We start from the raw sequence: 22,850 nt of genomic DNA, 5'->3' as shown, positions 1-22,850 counted from the left end.
ACATTTTATCTCGGGAAAATGACGCAATCCCGGAAATGCCACGGGAACTCCTGTTCCCGTGCGTACTATGCGGGTTTTTCTTTGACTGCGCGGGCAGAAACTTAAGTTAACTAAGTATAGTATATAATTAGGATATTGTTGAGCTATTGTGAATGTAGAGTTCTCATGGGTGTCCAACCGATTCCCGCTGTCGAAAACTACGCAACGTATTTGGATGCGTATTTATAATAGAATCATGGATTGTGTGTGTTGTGCGTTCACTTATTTAAGAAATTGTGTATGTATCTTATTAAAAGATTGTTATGTAAACTATGTGTATGTGTTAATTTCAAGTTGCGAACAATTTAAAAAAGATACAATGGTTCTCGTCGAAGAATTCAAGACATAATTAATTTTGTTATGTTTTAGACAAAGTTTGAGAAAAAACTAGAGCTATATATAGAGGTCTATATTCATTAATATTACTTGCACTTTCATTGAATAAATACGACTATACTTTATAACCTACCTATGGTAACTGAAGAACTTTGTTAAAAAAGTCAGAGTATTTTGCTCTCTCATTGCGAGTGGTTTTTAAATTAATTTATACACTAATAAAAATACCTAAAAGAGTTATCTTTTCGATCAATTAGCTGAAGCATTAACCCTAATATAAATATAACATTAGCATTATTAATGTTTCCATGTCCACCAACAGTCTGCTATCCCTGGAGTGCGTGTTATTCGAAGAGCTATCAATTACATGATGGTTGGTTGAGCATGTGCGGGTATAACAAGGGAATCGTGGCACGCGAACTAATTTTTATGTCGTAAAGCTTTGTGTCTAATTATATTATACTGTTTTTAAATTATTATAAGTTATTGTGTTCTATTATCATTTATAATGTACCTAACTAGTTAATTATAGAGAATAATAAAATTAAAATATAATTTGTTAATAAAACTGAAGTAGATTATATTTTCGTAAAATTGTAATTTGTCGTAAGTACGTAAGTAAATACACAACCAAACGTGCTTAACAGTTTCTCTCCATTTTATCGAAAATATATATTTTTGTAGAAAATGGATCAAGAAATATTATATGAAATACACCTATCCTCTATTCAAAAAAGCAGAGATTTCAAAATTTAAGCTGTTTTTAACCGACTGCAGAAAAAAGGAGGAGGTTATCAATTCGGCCGGTATATTTTTTTTTTTTTATGTATGTACACCGATTACTCCGAGGTTTCTGAACCGATTTACGTGATTCTTTTTTTGTTCGATGCGGGATGGTGTCGAATTGGTCCCATAAAAATTTTATTCGGATAGGCCCAGTAGTTTTTATTTTATGAGCATTTTTGTCTGTAGGTATTTGTAAATTTTGCAAGTGCAAGTTTGAAGTCGGTTGTTTTTAACGCAGTTATCACTTGTTTCTTTTTTTTTTTGTTAGTTGTTGTACGTGTTATTCTTTGTGAACAAACAATTGTCTATATCTATAATAGTATCAAGCAAATACATTGTAAACTAGCTGTTACCCGCAGCTTCGTTTGCGTGAAAAAAATATAAATTTTCATGGTATAAGTTTTCATCCCCTATTTTACCCCTTTAGGGGATGAATTTTCTAAAATTTCCTTTCTTAGGGGACGCCTACGTTATGACATCTACCTGCATGCCAAATTTCAGTGTCCGGTGGTTTGGGCTGTTCGTTGATAGATCACTATATCAGTCACCTTTGGGTTTTATATATATAAATTAAACGTTACCTTGATGAGGCTCGGCGCCACCCCACAGCACGGCGTCACCACTTGCCCCACGCATCGCTCGTGCACTATGAAGTTGCACACTGAAACATACATTGGGGACATTAGTATGGTATTTAGAATAATGGACAATGGTGTAGGGATAATGGAGGGAATATTTTGAGTAAACATATGTTTGTACGAAGTCAAAAAACGTTTAAACGCTACTTTTATTCATTTTATAATACACTAGCTTCCGCCCGCGACTCCGTCTGCGCGGAAAAATTAAGATTTATTTTTTTCTACGTATTTTTCCGTGATAAAAAGTATCCTATTTTATGCCCAGGATAATAAGGTATAATTATACCAAGTTTCATCGAAATCGAACCGTTACTTTTCACGTGATGCCTGAACATACAGACAGACAGACAGACAAAAAATTTTTTAATCACATATTTGGGTTTGGTATCGATCCAGTAACACCCCCTGCTATTTATTTTTTCAATATTTTCAATTTACAGAATTGACCCTTCTACAGATTTATTATATGTATAGATAAGTAGATTTCAAAGGTAATCGATTGAACTGTTTACTATTAAAGATGAATAATTTAAATTAAGGAAAAATAAATTTAATTACCTAGTTACTACTAAGAGAGATTTTAAAACTTATTATAATGTTTTAAAAAAGGATGGTTCTTAAAATATAATGTTCACGTAATTAAATAATATATTATAGTTTAGTTATATTTAGAAACAGGGTTAGGTATTAAGGATGTGTCTCGTAACCGTTTCAGATTAGTAAGCGGGAGTTAGGACTTGCGTAGGTTGCTATTTCGTAGCATTTCGTAGACTCTAGGAAAGATAGAGGTTGAGTACATTTATTAGACTGTATATTATCTATACTAATATTATAAAGCTGAAGAGTTTGTTTGTTTGTTTGAACGCGCTAATCTCAGGAACTGCTGGTCCGATATCAAAAAGTCTTTCGGTGTTAGATAGCCCATTTATCGAGGAAGGATATAGGCTATATCATCACGCTAAGACCAACAGGAGCGGAGCAATGTGGGTAAAACCGCAGGGCACAGCTAGTATTAAATAAACCCTATAGAAGTTTAATTACTTAAATAAATTATTACATTTCCAGTTAATCAGATGATGGCAAAAAATGTAAACGAGTTTAAAAAAATAAAAACCTCTGTAAATACAGTACAAAACAACAAAAGCAAAACCTAATCAAGAGAAATACACACATAATTTACAGTTACATCTTAATCGAGGGCATAGACAAGATGAGCGCACAAATAAGAGGTGGGTAGTGCGCGGTCATCCCGGAGCTGAGATCAATAGCGGCGCGCATGCCCCGGCCCCAGCCAGTGATCACGCTCGCAATCATTCCATCCAACTAATCGACATTTATTAGCCCCTTGTACAAAGATAGAAGCAACTTTGGAAATTGGAATTGTCTATGGTATATTTTTTTAACTGTTTTTTAAATTAACCTTGAACTTCGAATGGGATCGAGTTATTATTGAATGTTATGTATTGTTGCATCAATAACATTATCAGAGATATTACTTGATGTGTAAGAAAAAATATATTTTTGTTCAGAGACGAATCTCGACTAATCTAGGATGTTGTTTCGACGCGACAGTTGATAAAGCTTCTCTTTTTAAGACTCGGGCTTCCAAAGGCACTGTTAAGTTTTTTATTTATTCACAAAAGCGAATTAAAAATGCAATTTTCTACATTTTTTACTTGTATTTTATATTAATTTTCTTTTCCTATAAGACGTTGAGCGATAAACACATACAGAATTGAAGCGTATTCATTTATAGCAAAAGTGCTATTATGGTCCAAAGTGGTAAGCTCATTGGGAAGCAGAAGCTGATATACAAAACATATAAGTTTGAAGACATCATATGAAAGACAACGTGGTCGGGGTGTGTACATTTTTTTCCATGTACCTGGATTAAAAAAATGTAGGTATTTAATTGTCGGAAATATGGTTATTTGTCTTTCTTCATGCTTTGTTATCGATATAGTGAAATTACCTATGTTACCACATGCAACGTTACGCGACTGTGCAAATAATAAAAGAAAAATATCTTGACAGAGCTTTTGCTTTATTTAGACAAATCAACACTATTTTGAGAGCCACTAATGTGGCGATTAGAAATTAGTCATCACTACATAGTATAAAACAAAGTCGCTTTCTCTGTCCCTATGTCCCTTAGTATGCTTAAATCTTTCAAACAACACAACGGATTTTGATGCGGTTTTTTAAAATAGATACGAGTGATTCTCTGAGTGATCTGATGAGTGAGTGAGTGATGACAAAGCGGGCGAAGCCGCGGGCGGTAAGCTAGTTAATAATATATTGGAGTTATAACTTCTTCTATCACAAAAATTATGTTACAAAATCTAAAGTTATAAACCTATTACAGATTTTATACTGTACAGATATAAAAGAGCTTTTTCACGATTTTTAACAGTACGGATCGAAGAAACTAGTCAAACAATGTACCTGCGAACTAAATATTCCTAAATTAAAATACATTAAAAACAATATATATGGTAATTATCTTATCACATCTTCAGTTGGTTGCCTGGAAGAAAACCACTTATAAGTGATAAGGCCGCCATCTGTGCTGTGTCTATTTTAGCATAAGTTTTCTTTCTGTATTTTTTTTGTTGGCAGTACAATAAAGTATTTAAATAAATAAATAATTATCAAACAATAGACGTAGGTAATTGATTCTTTAATAATTTTGTATTTTTTTTTTATGGTATAAGAAGGCAAACGAGCCGACACCTTGCCTGATGGTAAGCTAAGTGCGCCGCCCATAGACTACCGTAACTGGGTTACGGGTGTTGCCTACTGGTAAGGGATTTGGAAGGAGTTAGGTAGAAGGGGCGAGGATGGGAGGGAATGAGGATAGGGAAGGAGAGGATGGGTAGGGGATGGGAAGGGATGTGGGCCTCCGGACCCCTCACTCACCGTACGGAACGCGACAGTAAACTGTCACTATGGCGCCGATATTCTGTGAGGGTGTGGTACCTTCCCCGGTGCAAGCGTGGCCCAATTCGTGCCGAAGCATGCTCGACTCCCACTTTTAATTCACGAGTAGGAATGATGGGAATGTCCGAATTACTGAAACTCAATGAATTTTGAGGAACCATTCGCAGCCTAGATTCCGATACATTCCAAATAGTGCACCTGAATTCAATGCAACTAAAACAGTTTAATTCATTTTGTCAATACGATGTTTGATGTCTCTACTTTTTACTTACTCTATACTATGGCTCTATGACAACGAATGTCTAGGTAGATTATATTATGTTGAGTATCATTTTTACACTTTTAGGATTAGTTTCACTACTTGCTAATAGACACCCTTTTTGATATTTTTTGACAAATATTTTAATTCATTTGTTTGTATTTAAACTGAGATAGATAAGCTAAACAGAACATATTCAGAAGTTGTAAAATCGGCTCATAATCATCATAACACTTCTGAATGAAATGTTTCAAATGAGTTTGTGACATTGTATTAAAATTAAGTGATGACGTAATTTTCACACAGAGATAAAGCAGACAATAAGACATTATAAATGACGTAGCACTCACGTAGCACTAATGAAAATTTTATAAAAAATTTGAAGGTCGCACTTATTTATATTTATATCACATAGGGTAATTGCGCCAGTTCGCGTCCACTTAGTGCAGTTGGAAAGTTTGAAGGAGAAAATAAAAATGTTCCAGAACAAATTTCAACGCAAAATTTATGTAACGTGTTCATTACATAGTCTATTTTAAGATTTACTTTCAATTGTCTTGGAAATATCATGTGGTTTTTATTTATCTAGACAAATAGCAGAATTAGGCGTTTTACCCAGTTCGCGTCCAAAAATTCCAGTTTGCGTCCACCTGTGGACCAGTTCGCGTCCACCAGCTTAGAAAAGGAATTAAGAGTGTATTGGGTGATTTTTTATCAGATAAATGCAAATAAAAATTAGATTTTAATAAATTATTTATTTACGAATATAGTTATTTAATAAAAACCGGTCAAATGTGAGTGGGACTCGCACACCGAGGGTTCCGTATTAACCTGTTTTTTTTCATTTGTTTTAACTGCAAATGATTATTTTTTCAATGTTTCCCTTATTTGTGCTATAAGACGTTGCTTCGTACCAAACTTCAAGTGTCTGTGTTCATCTAAAGTACCCTGTAGGTTTTAGATTCCCTTGCGAATGTCGAAATTTGCGAAAATTTGCAGCATAAACGGCTGTATCTTTTGATTACTTTGGCTTATAAGTTTGATTTTTTCACTGCTTCAAGGGACCGTAGACTTGAGTATTCAATATAAATTTCAGCTTTATACCTCCACGCGTTACTGAGAAAAAGGGTCTTGACAGAAAGACAGACCGGCAGACGGACATACAGGATATCAAAGTGATCCTACAAGGATTCCGGTTTTTCCTTTTGAGGTTCGGAACCCTAAAATCAACATTCACTGTAAGGAAACTGGAAAAACTTATTTATATTTATCTTCTCATTATTATTAGAACTAAAAAATTAAAAATTAACAAAAAATAAAGTTACGTTATGTAAATAAATAATAATCAGTTCTGTTAAGATTACCTACCTACCCTATTTTTTAGTTTCTATTAAATTTATTTTTTGTTTATACTATTATTTTCTTAACCACAGACTTATTGACTCTCATTCTCAAAGACACTAGTCTGATTCTTAGAATACTCATTTTAAAATGAAAAAATAGCATAAAAATTATTTTATGTGAAAATTAAATTGTATGAAAATTTAAGTTATCAACTTGTAGTCTTAGTCAAAAATTTACAATCTATTTTAAATACATATTTTAACAAACAATTCATTGCTACGTAATGAAAAACAACGTGGACGCAATATGTTCTATTGTCATGCACTATAGGTATAGTTTGCGCCCACCGTGGACGCAAAATGGAAGTTGTACAAATTCGGTGTAGTAATTCGCGTCCACCTTATTTTAGCTATTAATTGTAAAAGAAATAAGCTGATTTATAATCCATACTATTCCATGTTTTGTTAGCAAAGTAAAGAAACAGTTACATATTCAAAAATTGACATTTAACAATAAGATACTTACCGTCAAACGCGACGCTGCGCACTATTTTTTTCTCAAAATCCCGCGCGTTTTAGCTCTTTCGTTTAATAGCCAAAATTAAATATTTTTTTTAAATAGGATAGGCGGTGCGCAGGCTTTTTTTGAATATGTGTGCATGTCTCTTATATATTGAGGTATTATCGGAAATTTTTCTTAGTACAATTTTACTTAAAGTATACTTATTTTCGTGAATTTTCTAAAAGATATCCGCAAAATGGACGCGAATAGGCATGTGGACGCGAACAGGCGCAATGACCCTATTTATTATTGAAACTGACCGTTTAAATATTCATCCAATATTTTGATTATGTTTCAATTCATGTTTTACATAGGTATAACAGCTGGCTAATCATTTTTATTTTCAACTGTTAATAATTCGAAAAATAAATAATAACAACTAAGTAGGTAATGAACTGCTTTGTATTGCAACAAATTAATACCTATTTATACGGTTGATACTTTATTCTTCTCTTGTTTTTCTTCAATTTAACAAAACAAAACTACGAAAACTAATCCCTACTCTAGATTCTTTAAATTAGCTGTAATATTTAATAGCCGAAATGCGATAATGTAGATTACAAGATAAACAGTAAAAATGTATGCAACTTGCAAGACCTTCGCACTATAATGTCTTAATTAACTTCGATTTTGATATGCAATTTCCTTAAATACCTACGTTACTATTCGATAATAGATGACAACTCACACTTATGTGAACACAGCACCCACCCGCCCCTCCGTAGCGCCGAACAAAATATCGTAGACACTTGAGAAACTAAACTTTCACAGGACATTGTCAATATTTGCACATATCAAACACTGCTTTATTTCCACAAAAACACGACCAAAATAGAAACGATATATAGCAACACTATGTTTATTTTTCGCGCCCTTTTACATCCGTCTCAAAACAAAACAAATGGCGCTATTTTTACCCGCTTGTCAATAAAGACGAGGTTCTTCACGCGGAAGGGCACCGGCGGACGGATCAAGGAAACGTATTAGCGGTGTTCTGACGTTCATACGTCACGAATCGCGATATATTTAAATAGCCTCGGGGCGGGGCCGAGCGGTAACAGACGCCATCGCAGTCCGCGCGGCACCACCTCCTCGATGCTGCCATTTTAAAAATAATAAAAAATCACCACACTTCTCCTTGACAAATCCATTTATCCGGTAATAGTATTACAGGTTTATGACACACGTAACGTAGCACCCCTGCCAAAGTAAACAGATGGAAATAGTCTGAGGGCATTAGCCTATTTGATGATCATCGACGCTCGATGTTTTGAAATGTTAAGTAGTGGAAAAGGTTGAGGTTGTATATTTGCGGGATCTGTGCTTTTGATGACGAGGCGTATTTATTTCAGGATGTCACAACGCGTGCACTCTAAAGCAAATACAAACGCGGACTACAGACGACTTGTCAGGCGGGCGGGGAGATGCTCACGCGCATCGTGTACGCCTCATTCTAATTTCTGTAGTTTGTTTTGATTTTTTTAGTCAGTACTCTGGCGTATCAGGTGCGATTACTATTCCAGGAAAAGCGTCCATATATTAATAAGTAATCGCTTTTTATCCTTTCTTGAAAACGTCATTAACTCAAGCAAATCTAATAAATCCTTCATTTTTAAAAACACTTAATTTTTCATCCTATGACTTTTCCGAATTATTAAATCACGACTATTGTATTTAAATAGATACCACGATAATTAATTGATATTTAATTTTTTTTTCTTACATAACATCATTTTTTTTCTTATCCTCCAATCCTTCAACTTCCCCTTATTTTAAATTGAAAACAGTCCGCTCTACAGAATGTCTATTATTACCACCAAAAGCGTAAACTCCAATGAACTTTATCTCTCTTAATAGCTCATAACCATTACCATCAGCGAAATCATTACTCATATAAAATGTACAAGCTTTGCTATATTCGTATCCACAAATTATGCCAGAATACTTTTAGGTATTTTAATTAAACAAATTAATTATTTTAATTCAAATAAAAAGCTTTAAGAAGTAGGTAATAGCGAAATAAAATGCGTAATATGGGAACTGAAAATATTTGGAGAGTCATGCATGATGAATATTGAATGTTTGAACTTTTACTTCCGAGAGTAAAAAAATAGAGTAAATTTTCTTACCAAAAAAATTACTGAGCACTGTATAGGAATAATACTCTAACTCATATTATTTATAATATTACTTAAGGCCAGCCTGACTTCAAAAATACCTTTAATTTTCTAAACTTTAAACATTGTAATCATAGATTCTCACAATCCTATAAACTCTATATCAGCGCGTCATAAACATCGTGGATTTCTTCACAAGTGTATACGGATATGAACTTGATGGTGTGTGAAAATAAGTCTAATTAAGGCAATGATTCAGCAGCTCTAAATAGAGCGGTTAAATATAGGCCGGCAACACGTGAGCCGTGCCCTTATCGAGATGTTATGAATGTCTTCGCTTTTAAGTTTACGAAATTGTTAAGGTTTTATAAGTGTTTTTGTAGATGATGGGATTTTTATAAATGTGAAAGTTTTTGGAATGGATGTGTGGTACGTCTCTGTAATAGATTGAATATTTCTTGATTGAGATTGTAGTTTCATCTTAACTAACTATTTGTTCGTTATTTACACGGTCCTGCAGCCAACTTTTTTGGAAAGAAACGTGCAGATATTTAAATCTCTGTTGATGATATGCGAATGATGGATTTGCTTAAATTAAACACTAAAGTAAATTTTACATCTTTTATTGATTTGTTCCAAATAAAATGTAGAGATAATATATTATATTGAGAAACTATTAATAAATGGTTGATGACCGCGAACCGTGAACATGAATAAAGTTTTCAATAAATTGATTCAATTTGCATTATCTACTAACAAAACAATATTGGAAATTGGGCAACCATATTGAATAGGTATATATATTAGGACATGGAAAGAAGCATAAGAGAATTTTTATTTACACAGAAGGATATTATAAGATTTTTAGAGCATCATTGCACATTGCAGCAGCACATTGCTTTTATTTTTTAATCAATAATCTAGATGAAGGTTTTCTTAAATCTTAATGTAAGAAATTTGTCGCAAATCAGCAAATATTTCCCTCCGATTTTTGTTGTAGCGCATGCATTTATACTTAATTATTAACTTTAGAAACATTATTTTAATACGCAAATATATTTCACCATTCGTCGAGAAACATACGTTGCACCTTAATTGGCACGTTTTATTTACCAAATAATTAGGTCAACATGCTAGTGTTATTTTATAAACTCAAATTTTGTTATAAAATTAATTGTATGTTAATTTTCCTGCAATATTAAACCTACGTACCTAAATAAATATATACTTTTTTCAAACATACCTCATTACCTATATCATAGGTAGGTAATTCCGTAAACTACGAAAGTTAGCTACGATAATTTATAATTATAATCTATTTATAACAACATTATCAAATGCAATATGACCATACTTATCCACATAATATCTAATTTACAATGTAATAATACAAATAATTTTTCCATCCGAAAATCCAGAATATTTTTTCGAACGTGCGGCCTTCGGAGGAGTGCGGGCGGCGGGGGGGCGGCAGAGGTCGGCATTGACGTCACGAGCTCCAGCCAATCGCGCGCTGTACGAATTTTTTGACAACCGCGCTTTTATCCCGGTGGCGTAATGGCGTTTAGGAATAGGGAATGTTTAACGTGAGGCTACACGAAATGTTAGTAGCTTGCTTATAAATTATTCTTATTAATTTTAGCTTCTTGATGATTGTGGAATTGTGGATGTCTGTAGTTATTATTATTTATTAAATTGTGTCTCAGCTAATTTGATAACCTATAAGTATGTCGACTTAATTATTCCGTAAAATTATTTTTCTATGGTATCTAGGACGAACGTAATTCTACCAAACAATCTATTAGCTTTTCTTACAAATATCAGGTAAATTTATGTTAGAAAATATAGGAACTGGAGAGCATCGTGCTATTTATTGAATGATAATATTTTTTGATTCAATGAATCTATGATAAAATGAATCAAATAAACCATAAATTAGCTTTTAACTCTACAATTGAAGACCCGCATTTATTCTTGGGGTCGATTAACGAAGAACTACTGTAAATTATCATAAAATTGATACACTTTACAGTTAACACATTAATAGTTTATCAAATTATGAATTCTGTTTAATAGAATTATATTCACATTGCCTTTTATGCAGTTCGATTGAACTTATTAATAAAATTATAGGTACCATAACTTCACATAACTTAGGTAAATATGAAATTGTCAACCATTCTTCTCGCTTCCAATGAAAAAAATTGTGTGCGTGTACTAGTGTACACTGTACACACGTAAGAAGTGAAACTTATTTATGACCTTATTTTTCAATAAATAATTTACTATATGCATTATGCAACTTTACAGAAATACGTCGAATCACGCGTGGTAGGTAATAAGAAAAAGAAAAAGATGGCGCGTAACGAAAAAATGTCACGGGTAACGAAAATTTGTTAGGTACACTAAATTTTTTTTCCAACCCCGCTAAAGAAGTTTCACTTCAAAATTAACTAAAAGTGAGTTACAGTCTTGTTGAGTAGTTTTAACAAGAGAACGTTTGTTTCAAAGAACTATAGGTAAAGTCGTAACCTAGCTCATTGTTAATATCTACAAAAAGCTCCCCAATTGGCATTAATTTGTACCTTTAAAAAAATCACTTAAAACTATTGCAATACGATCAAACGGATATAGGAAGTATACGCACTCGAAATCACGTCAATAGGTAGTTAATAAAATAAGTGGAACATTAAACTATCGAGCAACATCAAAAGTGTCGAGCCGGAACTGCTAGGACACCTGCTTGAGTACAAACTAAATATAGATAACAAAGGAGGGGCCGGCGCAGGCTGCCTTGTGTTTTTGGTGAAACACTTTAATGTTCAGTTTTTTTTTTAAGTTTTTCGTGATATTTTATAGTTTGGGTGAACTAGATGTATAGATTTTGAGCTTCACTAAAATTCGAACGTATTACAATGTACGTAAATTCTTAAGTTGTATTGTTAAATGTATTGGCATATTGCATAATTTTATAATTCCACATATTATAATAGTGATAATCCATACTAATATTATAAATGCGAAAGTAACTCTGTCTGTCTGTCTGTTACTCAATCACGCCTAAACTACTGAACCAATTTGCATGAAATTTGGTATGGAGATATTTTGATACCCGAGAAAGGACAAAGGCTACCTTTTATTGCGAAATATGTACCACGGGCGAAGCCGGGGCGGACCACTACATTTAAAATGTCTACGGGATTTCATCGAATGTTATTTGGATTAAGAGCAAATTTCCTAATGATTTACTTTTTATCATAAACTCATTATAAAAAATATATTTTATTACTAGGTATTTCAATAATTCTAGTGCTTTACAGTATAAACAGATACAAGACTAATACAAAACGCAATGTGTTTTGTCTACAATGTCTACGCAAAGTGCTACGTGGACCTTGCTACGCCGTAGCGGACTTCGAGATAAGTTGGTCGCGTGAATTGTTATTAGTTAATTTTTTCACAGAAAATAAAACATTCCATTAAAAACTATAAACACAGAGAACAGAAAACCAGAACATAAATTTCGACACACTTGAAGATTTTCAAATGCAACAAGCTTATACTGACTACTTAATAAAACGAATACCAATTGTATTTAAGCAATTGTGTCAATTTAAAATTTAATTAATCAATAGTTATAATAGTTTATTCATTATGCGACTCAATATTAAAATAAGTACAAATAATAAAAATTCTCCACATTCTTTTATAGAGAACTTTGTAAGTCTTTAAATTTGTATGTTGTAATATCATACGAAAACTATACATAAAATAACGCTCTTTTACTTATCGTAGGTAATAAGTTAAATAGGTAGGTAGTATTCCGCATATATATATATATCCTACTAATATTATAAATGCAAAAGTTTGTATGGATGTATGGATGTTTGTTACTCTTTCACGTAAAAACTACTGAACCGATTACTATGAAATTTGGCACACATATAGAGGGTAACTTGGATTAACACATAGGATAGTTTTTATCCCGGAAATCCCACGGGAACGGGAACTATGCGGGTTTTCCTTTGCAAACGCGGGCGAAGATCTAGTACTTACATATATTTTTTTTAATAGGTAATGACCTATTTGTATGAAAAATCTATAGCTATTCGTGTCTATGAAATGAAAAATAAACTTTCATACCATCACATATTTATAACTAACTAGATTTCCGCCCGCGGCTTCGCCCGAGTTTTCAAAAGAAACCCCGCATAGTTCCCGTTTCCGTGGGATTTCCGGGAAACCTATCCTATGTGTTAATCCAGGTCACCCTCTATATGTGAGCTAAATTTCATTGTAATTGGTTCAGTAGTATTTGTGTGAAAGAGTAACAAACACACACACATTTTCACAAACTTTAGCATTTATAATATTAGTAAGATAGGAGTTAGGACATTTCGCGGACTTATCCTAATTTTCCATCTCCTATCACAGCAGTTTATCTGAACATGCACAGCTGCAAAATTTCGGTGCGGCAACACTGCGCGTTAAAAGGAGAATTACGCATTTATTTCTGTCAGTGTACAGAAATACAGACTATTATTTTAGCTCTACTTGATATAAATAGAGTCATTGTAAATATGTTTTGACCTATATTTACTGCCAAATTCTAGTTCACAACGATTTTCGGTAAAACTAATAATATTCTGTATGTTTTTGTCTTGTTTGTAGAGTGGATTGTCTTGTAGACACTTTTGGTATCATAGGAAAGTTCTTAAAATGTCTTTTTCATTTAAATAAGTCAAGGCTAATTAAGAAATCTTTTAATTGTCAATATTTTCCATTTTAATGAATGTTGTATAAAATACTAGATTTCCGCCCGCAGCTTCGCCCGCGTTTGCAAAGGAAAACCCGCATAGTTCCCGTTCCCGTGGGATTTCCGGGATAAAAACTATCCTATGTGTTAAGCCAAGTTACCCCCTATATGTGTGCTAAATTTCATTGTAGGGTAAACGCAGGTATTAACGACCCCTCTAAGGCAATTTCAAAATCAACCATCTTTTTTAAGTATACTGGTTCTTCTAAAGATTTATAATTTCATTTTATATGCTAGTGTTATGTATAAAAAATGTATTTATTGAAGCAAATACATTCTAATAAAGGATTATCTTGTAAAAAATAATTTACAATGTGACTTAGTCGATTGTTGCTATTACCGACCCATAAAAACGGCTGTGAAGCTATTAACGATTTTTATGCAGCTATTCCCGATCGTATGTGAGAGGAAGCCTTTTTCCAGCAATGGAATGTATAGAAGCTAGTGATGATGATGATTACCGATCTTAATAAAATGAAATAAAAATGCAAATATATTCGTATTTTTTTATTGTAGTTATTTTTAATAAAACAAATGAGTACTTTTTAGTAATGAACTAAATAATTACAAACTTTTAAATTAATCAACATAATACTATTAATATATGTACATATATTAAATTAAGGATTTCAAACTCTAGGATATTTCGTTATGCTATTTGATTGATTGCTTCGGCGAGTTGTGTTTTACTGAATACTTTTCGCCGCTTTCGTGGCTCCATATTTCTGGAAAAAATATACCTAATTATATGTTTTATGTTAATAGAACCTAAAAAAAATATAATTTTTAATAGGCACCTATTATGTCATAAAAGTAATAAAAATATATTTGCACGCTCAATTACGAGCGGAATGTTTAAGGATCAATATTATCTGTATATACAAACATCTTTATTCTACATTCTGCAAATAAAGCAATTTGAATTTGAATTTGTAGATGAGAAACTAAACAATCTATATTCGATCGGTAATAGCTTCCTATAGTTGCTATTGCCGACCCACATGGGTCGGTATTAAAGTATGTAAGTATAAACCTAAATTGTATTACCGACCCATAAAAAAATGGTTATTTTAATTCATTTGACCATCAGACTATAAAATAGATTATAATTGATTAATGTCATACAAAATATGAACAAATGCATATTGTTTAAACAAAAAAAAACAATGATTTACTACTGTAACTATTCGATAGGGATCCTCGAAAATATCATAACTTTGTATAAATTGACAACGCTAAAAGACACAACACTAGACAAAAAAGTTTAGTCGCTAATAGATTTTTATGAAGACTCATAGCTTAGATTTAAACTGGTCCATAAGACCACTTGTGTTAGTGTGATATAATAACATAAAAGAAAATAAAACAAAAAGTTACGTTGCTGCCATTGCCGACTTACGGGTCGTTGATACCTGCCACGACTTAAACTGGTGAAGCTAACACCGTCCCATTTTAATTTTAAGTTTTATCGTTTCAAATTACTTTTTATTAATAAAATGTTGTAAGAAATGAAAAGTTGACACTTAAATGCATTGACATTTAGTAATATAAATTAAAGTATAGATGTCATTTGTTTGTAAATGTCTTAAAAAGATACTCACAGTACTTACCCGAAGGAACAACGGAACAGTACGACACGTCCTGCTTCCACGCTACCCCGCAGCAACTTACGCATTTTAACTCTTTTTTGCTCAGTTACTCACTCTAACGTTAAAGTATACGATGCTCAATTAATACATTCGTGTATAACTTTGCCTACCTATAGCTAGAATAGTTCTGGAAACGTTTAAATTTCGAATTACTTTTATAGGTCGGTAATACCTTCAGATTTTCGATGGGTCGTTGATAGCTGCGTTTACCTTAATCGGTTCTGTAGTTTTTACGTGAAAGAGTAACAAACATCCATACATCCATACTTACAAACTTTCGCCTTTATAATATATAAGATATTGGTTCATAAAGACAAAATAACGAGCTACTACAGAAAAAAAAATTAAATTTCATAAAACTAAAAGTAGAAAGAAAACCATCTGCGACTCTACAGTTCCTTATATTATTTATATTTTTAACAACAAATATTTGGCAATTTAGTTAATTGAAAGTTTCAACTAATTAACTAGTTACTACATTGATTGTTTCCTAATTCCTAATGTATCTAATTTCTATACTTGGAGGAAAGTACATTATAATTATTGTCACTTAAATAAACCAAATAATTATATACGTATAAACCGACAACAATTGCCCTTTAAATCGATAAAAGAGATTATTACCTTTGTAATGCCAATAGAAAGAAATAATTTGTAAGGTTAGTCATGTCGGGGCGTACACTGCATTTATAATGCAACGTGGAGCCAACATGCTTACGTGTCTATAAGTACTGGACTGTTGTGTGTTTACATTTACACTACTTAATAAGAGGGACCTCTAATTGGTTTGTCCAGCTTTTAAATTGACGCTTTTTAATTTGACAGATGTTTTATAATAGGTTTGTTAAGAAAACTATTAAGCTAACATTATTTAAGAACTAAATGATACCGTAACAGTTTAAAAAAGTGAATTGCAATTTCAATCATAATCGGGTAATTCCACGAAAATTAACAACAAAAACATATTCAAAGAAATATGTATCTAAACAAAATTCCAAATCTTTCCTCAAAGCATATGTTTATATGTTCACTCATTCAGTTCATTATAAATTATAATCATTTTCATTATGACAGTAGGTATCTAATTTAGCTCAGGAATATCCTCAATTTTCTATTATGACCGTACCTAATTTAGCACAGAAATATCCTATTATACAGATTCTCTAGTTTTTCCATGAAGCTTTTAAGATTTAAACTTTCCTAGCAGAAGAGTGTTTGTCGTATTATTATGTAGTTACTATTTATATTTTGACCGAAAAATTGCATTACATAATTGGAAGAAGAATGGCCTCATTTTAAGTTTTACAAACTTTCTTTTGTTAATTAACATTCAAAACACAATTGGCGCAATATTGGTTAATAACCTTTGATAGATGTCATTGCCTCTAACTGTTGATGATCATCAATACATCATTAAAATACTGTAATCAAATTGATTTTACCCCAAAGGTTTCTGATTTTCTTTTATTCATGATCAAAGTACCTACCAACACATACTCTCACTTATAATAAACGTAAATACACGACGGAATAAAACCAATCATTATCATAAATATTAAATACCCATTACCTACTCCATCTCTCAAAATTATATCTTAAAGTAGACCCCTTTGGCATTTATATTTTGGCAATTTTAAGATCTACAAAGATAACCTATGCAATTTTAAACATACAATTTTCTCTGTCATTGATCAATTATATGCTTTACGCGTTGCACGTAGCGTTATAGTTTTCATATTTTTCATGTATGGCTAATGATTCTGACCCCTCCCATAGACCAGAGGGGAGGGGTACACCATTGACGCGCGTCTGCTTTCAATGGCATAGGAAGTAGGTCACCATCGTGACGTCAGCAGTGGCCTACATAGAGACCCGGGCCCGCGCGGATTACTTGCAAGGGACTCTAAATATAGAGGAAGGATTACAGCCTGATTACAAGATTTTAAACAGTTTAAGTGACATGCTTCAGCCTGGGAAGTTGATGTTTTAAAATTGCAACAGAAATTCTAAAATAACGAATGCATAGAGAGTGCGAGTTGACGATTGGTTGTGAGAAAAAATCGACTTTGTACAGCGTTTAAAAAAAATTAATAGGTACTTATGAAAATTGTAATGTTTGCTTTGTGCGTTTGATGTTTATTTGAAAATAAGGAATAATTAATTAATTTTGATACTTCCACGAAAATGTACGGCCACGTAGTGAAGTTAAAACAACTTGACAACGTCAATAAAAATGGAAAAATATCCAATTAAATTGAATAACATTTAAAATAAAAATATATTAATCAGTACCTACCATATCTATTAATATATTAATCTAGAGCTATATATAGGTTGACAGTCCATTAGTTTAATTATCAGCTTTCCTAAGGGAAATATGATTGATATAAATAAAACAAATTACTTTTATAGAAACTTTTTTAACTAACACTCAGTTAATTGTTCCATATCGCCATTTAAATTATTCTAATCTATTCTAATGAATGACAAGTCTAGACAATTTTGTGTTTTAATTTTTTTTTTTTAACTATAGGACAGCCATTTTATTCCTTAATTTGTCCAAGATATAGATAAATAAGACTGAAGGAAATTCGCTCTTTATTAATTATTAAGTATTAATCTTGTAGTTGCATGAATGAGAATAGTTTATACAATCAAAAAAAATGTGTGCGTGTACTAGTGTACACACGTAAGAAGTGACTACTACTTTATGACCTTATTTTTCAAAAAATAATTTACTATTATATGCAACTTTACAGAAATACGTCGAATCACGCGTGATAAGAAAAAGATGGCGCGTAACGGAAAAATGTTACACGTAATTTTTTTCCAACCCCGATAAAGAAGTTTCACTTCAAAAACACTAAATTAATAACTCTGTAAAACTGCATAACTTTTCGTTGGTAGATATAATTCAAGATCTCTAATTGAAGAGCCGAAAATAGTTTAATACAAACACTCTTTAAACGGAATAAAAATCATGGTACGACGAACCTTTCTAGTTTTTATTTACCTATATTTATGATATAGGTACAGATTGAAAATTTTTATTTGTTATGATTTTAAAGTTGTTCATTAAAATCTATATTTTTGAACCATATTTGGTAGATGAAATCGTGCCGAAAATTTGGCTAATCCAATTAATATTCTTCAGCAAAATCGCCAATATTCGAAACACATCAAACGAAATTAATAATCTTTCAGTCTTAATATTAAATCCCTAAATTGAAATTCAATAATTGATTTTCGTATTTTATTTTTAAAACCTTTTATTGTTATATCTCCAAACAGGAACTGCATTATTCAAAAGTATCAATAATATCCCAATGTTTTCTATTATGTTATGAAAGGCCTACTGCTGTAAAAACAACGTAAATTTCAGCCCCTTATCTGTCGATTCAAGAAAACCGTTACATTATGTCAAATTGAATAGAACGTCACAATGCTACCCACACACGCTTATCAACCAACGCCGCTCTAGTTCGCTCTATTGTGTTCCATTGTCTATGCGCCGCTTTGTCGGCGTGACGTTGATGTAGGAAGTGGCATAATGAATATTATTGTTACCCCCAGCGAGTCTACGCCCACCTGTGTCCGATGAAAAATTCCATTGATAAATAGAAAGCATGTGTCATGCACATGAAGACAGGTTGCGCTTTGTAACGTAAAGGAAACAAACAAGTTTTCTAGATACTTTTGTGTTATAGAACTATAGAAGCTGTTTTGAGCTAAACTTGTCTATGGTCTCGTTACATATTGAATCGCAAAGTGGTGATATTTAAAAGGTACAATTCTGTAAAGCATTCTGGAAAAATTCAAACTTTTTTGGAAAAGATCATATTCAAAACAAATAATCATCTATATCAATTTGTTTAGCAATGATTCAAAAGCACATCAAACGAAATTAATAATCTCTTGAAAATTTAATCGAGAAATGCAAAATTAAGTTTAAGCTTTAAAAGCTCCGGATGTGAGGTATTTGTTGTATTTTTGTAAGTTTACGTAAAGCAGGCTAAATTTTTTATTTATTGTGATAAAAAATGTCGTAAAAACTTGGAATTAAACATTATAACATCATGTTACAAGTTACTTGTAAAAAGTAAAAATAAGGCGAGTGCTACGAAAAGTGCTACGACTTTTATTTAATCATTGATTAGTTTAACCAAATGATTAAACTGGCATATTAGATACAATGTTTTACATAGAAAGGTCACGTCTAGGATTCTGTATATATTTTTCATATTCTGTATCAAATAATAAGTTTTTACGATTCAATACAGTTTCTGCTTAAAATACGAGTGCTTGAATACTATGATAAGATCGACAATGTTAATAAAACTGAGTTAATATTATTCTTATTCCGCCATTATTATGAAATTGTTGATTGAATTGTAGAGTTTTGAGAATGTAAAGAATTCAGAAAATACATATAAAATCTATATAAAAACCCATATTTGGTTTAATGATTTTGGTTTAAATTCAACAACAAGGAAGGAAAATATGGCATATTTCAGACCAGGAAAATTGCATTGATATTTATGAATACAATTATCTTATGTCAATGGATAGTAATTGCGTATTATAAAATATTCATGAAGTTATTTTGGTTCGTTTGATTTTCTCTTATAAATTTTCCATAATTTGACGAAGAAAGATGGATGGAATAATATTATGGTTATAATAATATGACTGATACCATCGCGAAGAACACTTAAGTTTGAAATTCGGTTGTTTTTCTGAAAAGAAAATATGGAAGTAATATTCTCGAATAAACTTTTATAGATTAAAGTTATTTAACATTATAGTATATATTAATAATTAGTATATATTAATTATTTATATATTAGTACATATATGCATTGACTACGAATTTATAAAAATATCAATAAAATAAATAGACTACGTGCGTTGTACAAGATTTGGTTTTTGTAGCATCGAGCAAAATTCGTGTACCATACATTCAACAATTTCATTTCAGGACAATTTTCACACACGGCGCGATCTAATCCCATGCTAAGCTTTTCGCTAATGTTATCAATATCGTAAAAGATCTTTTAGATTTATAATTTATTCATCTACATAATATTACTTTTTATTAAACAGTCTGCTTCAATTAATATAATGTTGGTCAAATGGGATGTTACTTAGTTATTCATACTATCTCGGAATGAGAGCTGATTTAACAAATTTTGTTTTTTAAATTTCGTACATTCAGGTTATTTATTTTATTTATATACCATCATATTAAACTTGGATTCGTGGTGTTCATGAATTCGGAGGTTTAAAGTTAACTTACGATCAAAAAATCTAAACCGTAGCCGTAGCCCGTAGGTATGAACGCGCTTTTTATCTGCTATATTGATTTCTCTCCATTTCTTTAGATTATCATTTATTTGTAATTATTTTATATATGCCTAAATAGGAAATGTTACGAATTAAGATTAATTAAATACTAATCATAGTTTATGTTTGCAATATTTCGTACGTTCTAATTTCTTACATTTGGTTCTCTTCAGTGCGTCACAGGCGCCGAAGATTTTAGAATGCTTGGGCAATTTTATTTCTTGCTAACACACACAAATTACAAAAAATACAAATACAAATTACAAGTGGGTACATATTCTTTTAAAAAGGTAGAATAGTGAAATAAGTCATAGTTAGATTATCAATAAAAACAAACACATCATTATTTAGAAAAACTTCCGTGGAACAAGCAGATTAACACGATGGTCCCTTCGTAGGCAAACGTTTGAGGAAATTTCACCTGAATGGGAGATTTTCATAAATTCAATGTCAAACGTAGAAAGCATCGCAAATCTGACCTTCATCGGGTCCATGTAAAGTTAACGGTGACTTACCAAACAGAAGGCTAGCTCGCGCCGGGCGGGGTGCGCCCCCGCCCCGCGCCGCTTGGAAAAAAACCTCATACAAAACAGACCGATCGATATCTCACAAGCTTCGCCAACACCATCTTTTCTGCTCCCGGCTTGACCTAGAGGATGACGGGAGAGACCAGGAGAGAGCGTGGCTCGGCCGGCGGGGTTAAGGTCGAGCTTGTGCACTTGGAACTGGAAGATGGCGGGTTCGGGCTCGAGCTGGTGGCGGAGGGATGAAGGGGTGAGACACGCCCGGGTTGCATAACTGGTCGTGCTTCGCGCGCGGGCGTATCGACGCGCGCGGGGCGCATGCGCGTACCTTCGCAGCCGTAGCCCTGCCCGATGAGCCCCCAGAGCAGATCGGAGCAGTGGTGGCAGTAGGTCGGCTTGTGGAAGGTCTTCTTGGCGAAGGAGTGGGTGCGTTGGGGCGCGCCGGCCTGCGCCATGGCGGGCGCGCGGGCCGGGCCGGTGCGGCGCGCTACTCATGCCGCGGCGCCAAGGGGCGCGCCGCGCTCTCCGAGCGGCTGTCGCGGCCCACCATCGCGGCGCGTCTGCCGCCCGCGCCCGTCCCTCCCCGCGCACGCGCTCGCCCGCCCCGCGCCCCGCACCGCACACCCCGCGCCGCGCCCGCCGCGCCGCGCACCACTCCGCGCACGCAACACGTGTGACCTAAGGATGACGTCCTGCTGCCCACATCGATCGATGCTTGTTTGTTGGGGATACAACTTCAATTATGTTTCATTTCATCCCGTGCGAAAATATACATTTTTGTAAATTTCAAATTATTAAGTCTCTGTGATCATGGAAATTTTCAGGTATCCACAACATACTCAATCAAGCTGTAAGATTTCAGTTAGCTGTATCGCACAGCTTTACATGATTGTCCTAAAAATCTGAAACGTAAATTATCATATTTTTCCGGATTTTCGTTGCTAACACATCACTTTTATCCAATTCAAATCCAATTTTCTTGAAGAAGAATAAAACGATGAATTGATCGTTAAAAATCCTTGTCTACAACTACTGCGTACTATGTATACTGTGACTATTCTTGACTTGAGGATGATTGCTCTTATTAGAAATTGATTGTATTTGTTACAAGGAAATGAAGGAACGCACAATAAAACTGAAACATCATGTGTCTGCCTCTATGTAATATATCTTTAATGAGTACCTAATATGACCAATGAATTATAGTATTAAAATTCAACCTGAAACCCTACATAAATGGGCTACACAAAGAAGCGACAACCAAAACCATATTTCAATACTTATAACTTATAAATACTGAAAACAATCGAAACCACACGCAACAACTAGTAAAAAATAATAACCAAAGACGCCTGCACAAGATCACTTACAACCGCGCGTGCGTAGAGCGCCACCAATCGAAACACGGATTGTTTACAATATGAACCGCGCAGCATCCCAGAGGCGCGACCGACCGACGTACACCATATCTTTGTATAATAATATATTATATGAATAG

General features: G+C 33.2%; 1 protein-coding gene across 3 annotated transcripts in view; it reads right to left on the bottom strand.

Annotated features, from left to right (window-relative positions):
- The window catches only part of LOC123694912 (diacylglycerol kinase theta), a 38,902-nt gene extending 16,991 nt beyond the window's left edge, over positions 1-21,911 (bottom strand). For all 3 annotated transcript variants that reach the window (XM_045640532.1, XM_045640533.1, XM_045640534.1), the window contains exons 1-2: positions 21,681-21,911; positions 1,743-1,822 (exon numbers count right to left, since the gene is read on the bottom strand). In XM_045640532.1, coding sequence (XP_045496488.1) covers positions 1,743-1,822; positions 21,681-21,807 — 207 coding nt within the window. In that variant the 5' untranslated portion in view covers positions 21,808-21,911. The remainder of the gene's footprint in view (positions 1-1,742; positions 1,823-21,680) is intronic.
- Between the last annotated feature and the right edge of the window lie 939 nt (positions 21,912-22,850).

This window comes from Colias croceus, chromosome 10 (genome assembly GCF_905220415.1).
Source record: "Colias croceus chromosome 10, ilColCroc2.1".
In the NCBI taxonomy this organism is placed as follows: Eukaryota; Metazoa; Arthropoda; class Insecta; order Lepidoptera; family Pieridae; genus Colias; species Colias croceus.
Note: the sequence above shows the minus strand (reverse complement) of the source record. Positions and strands in the feature narration are given on the sequence as shown.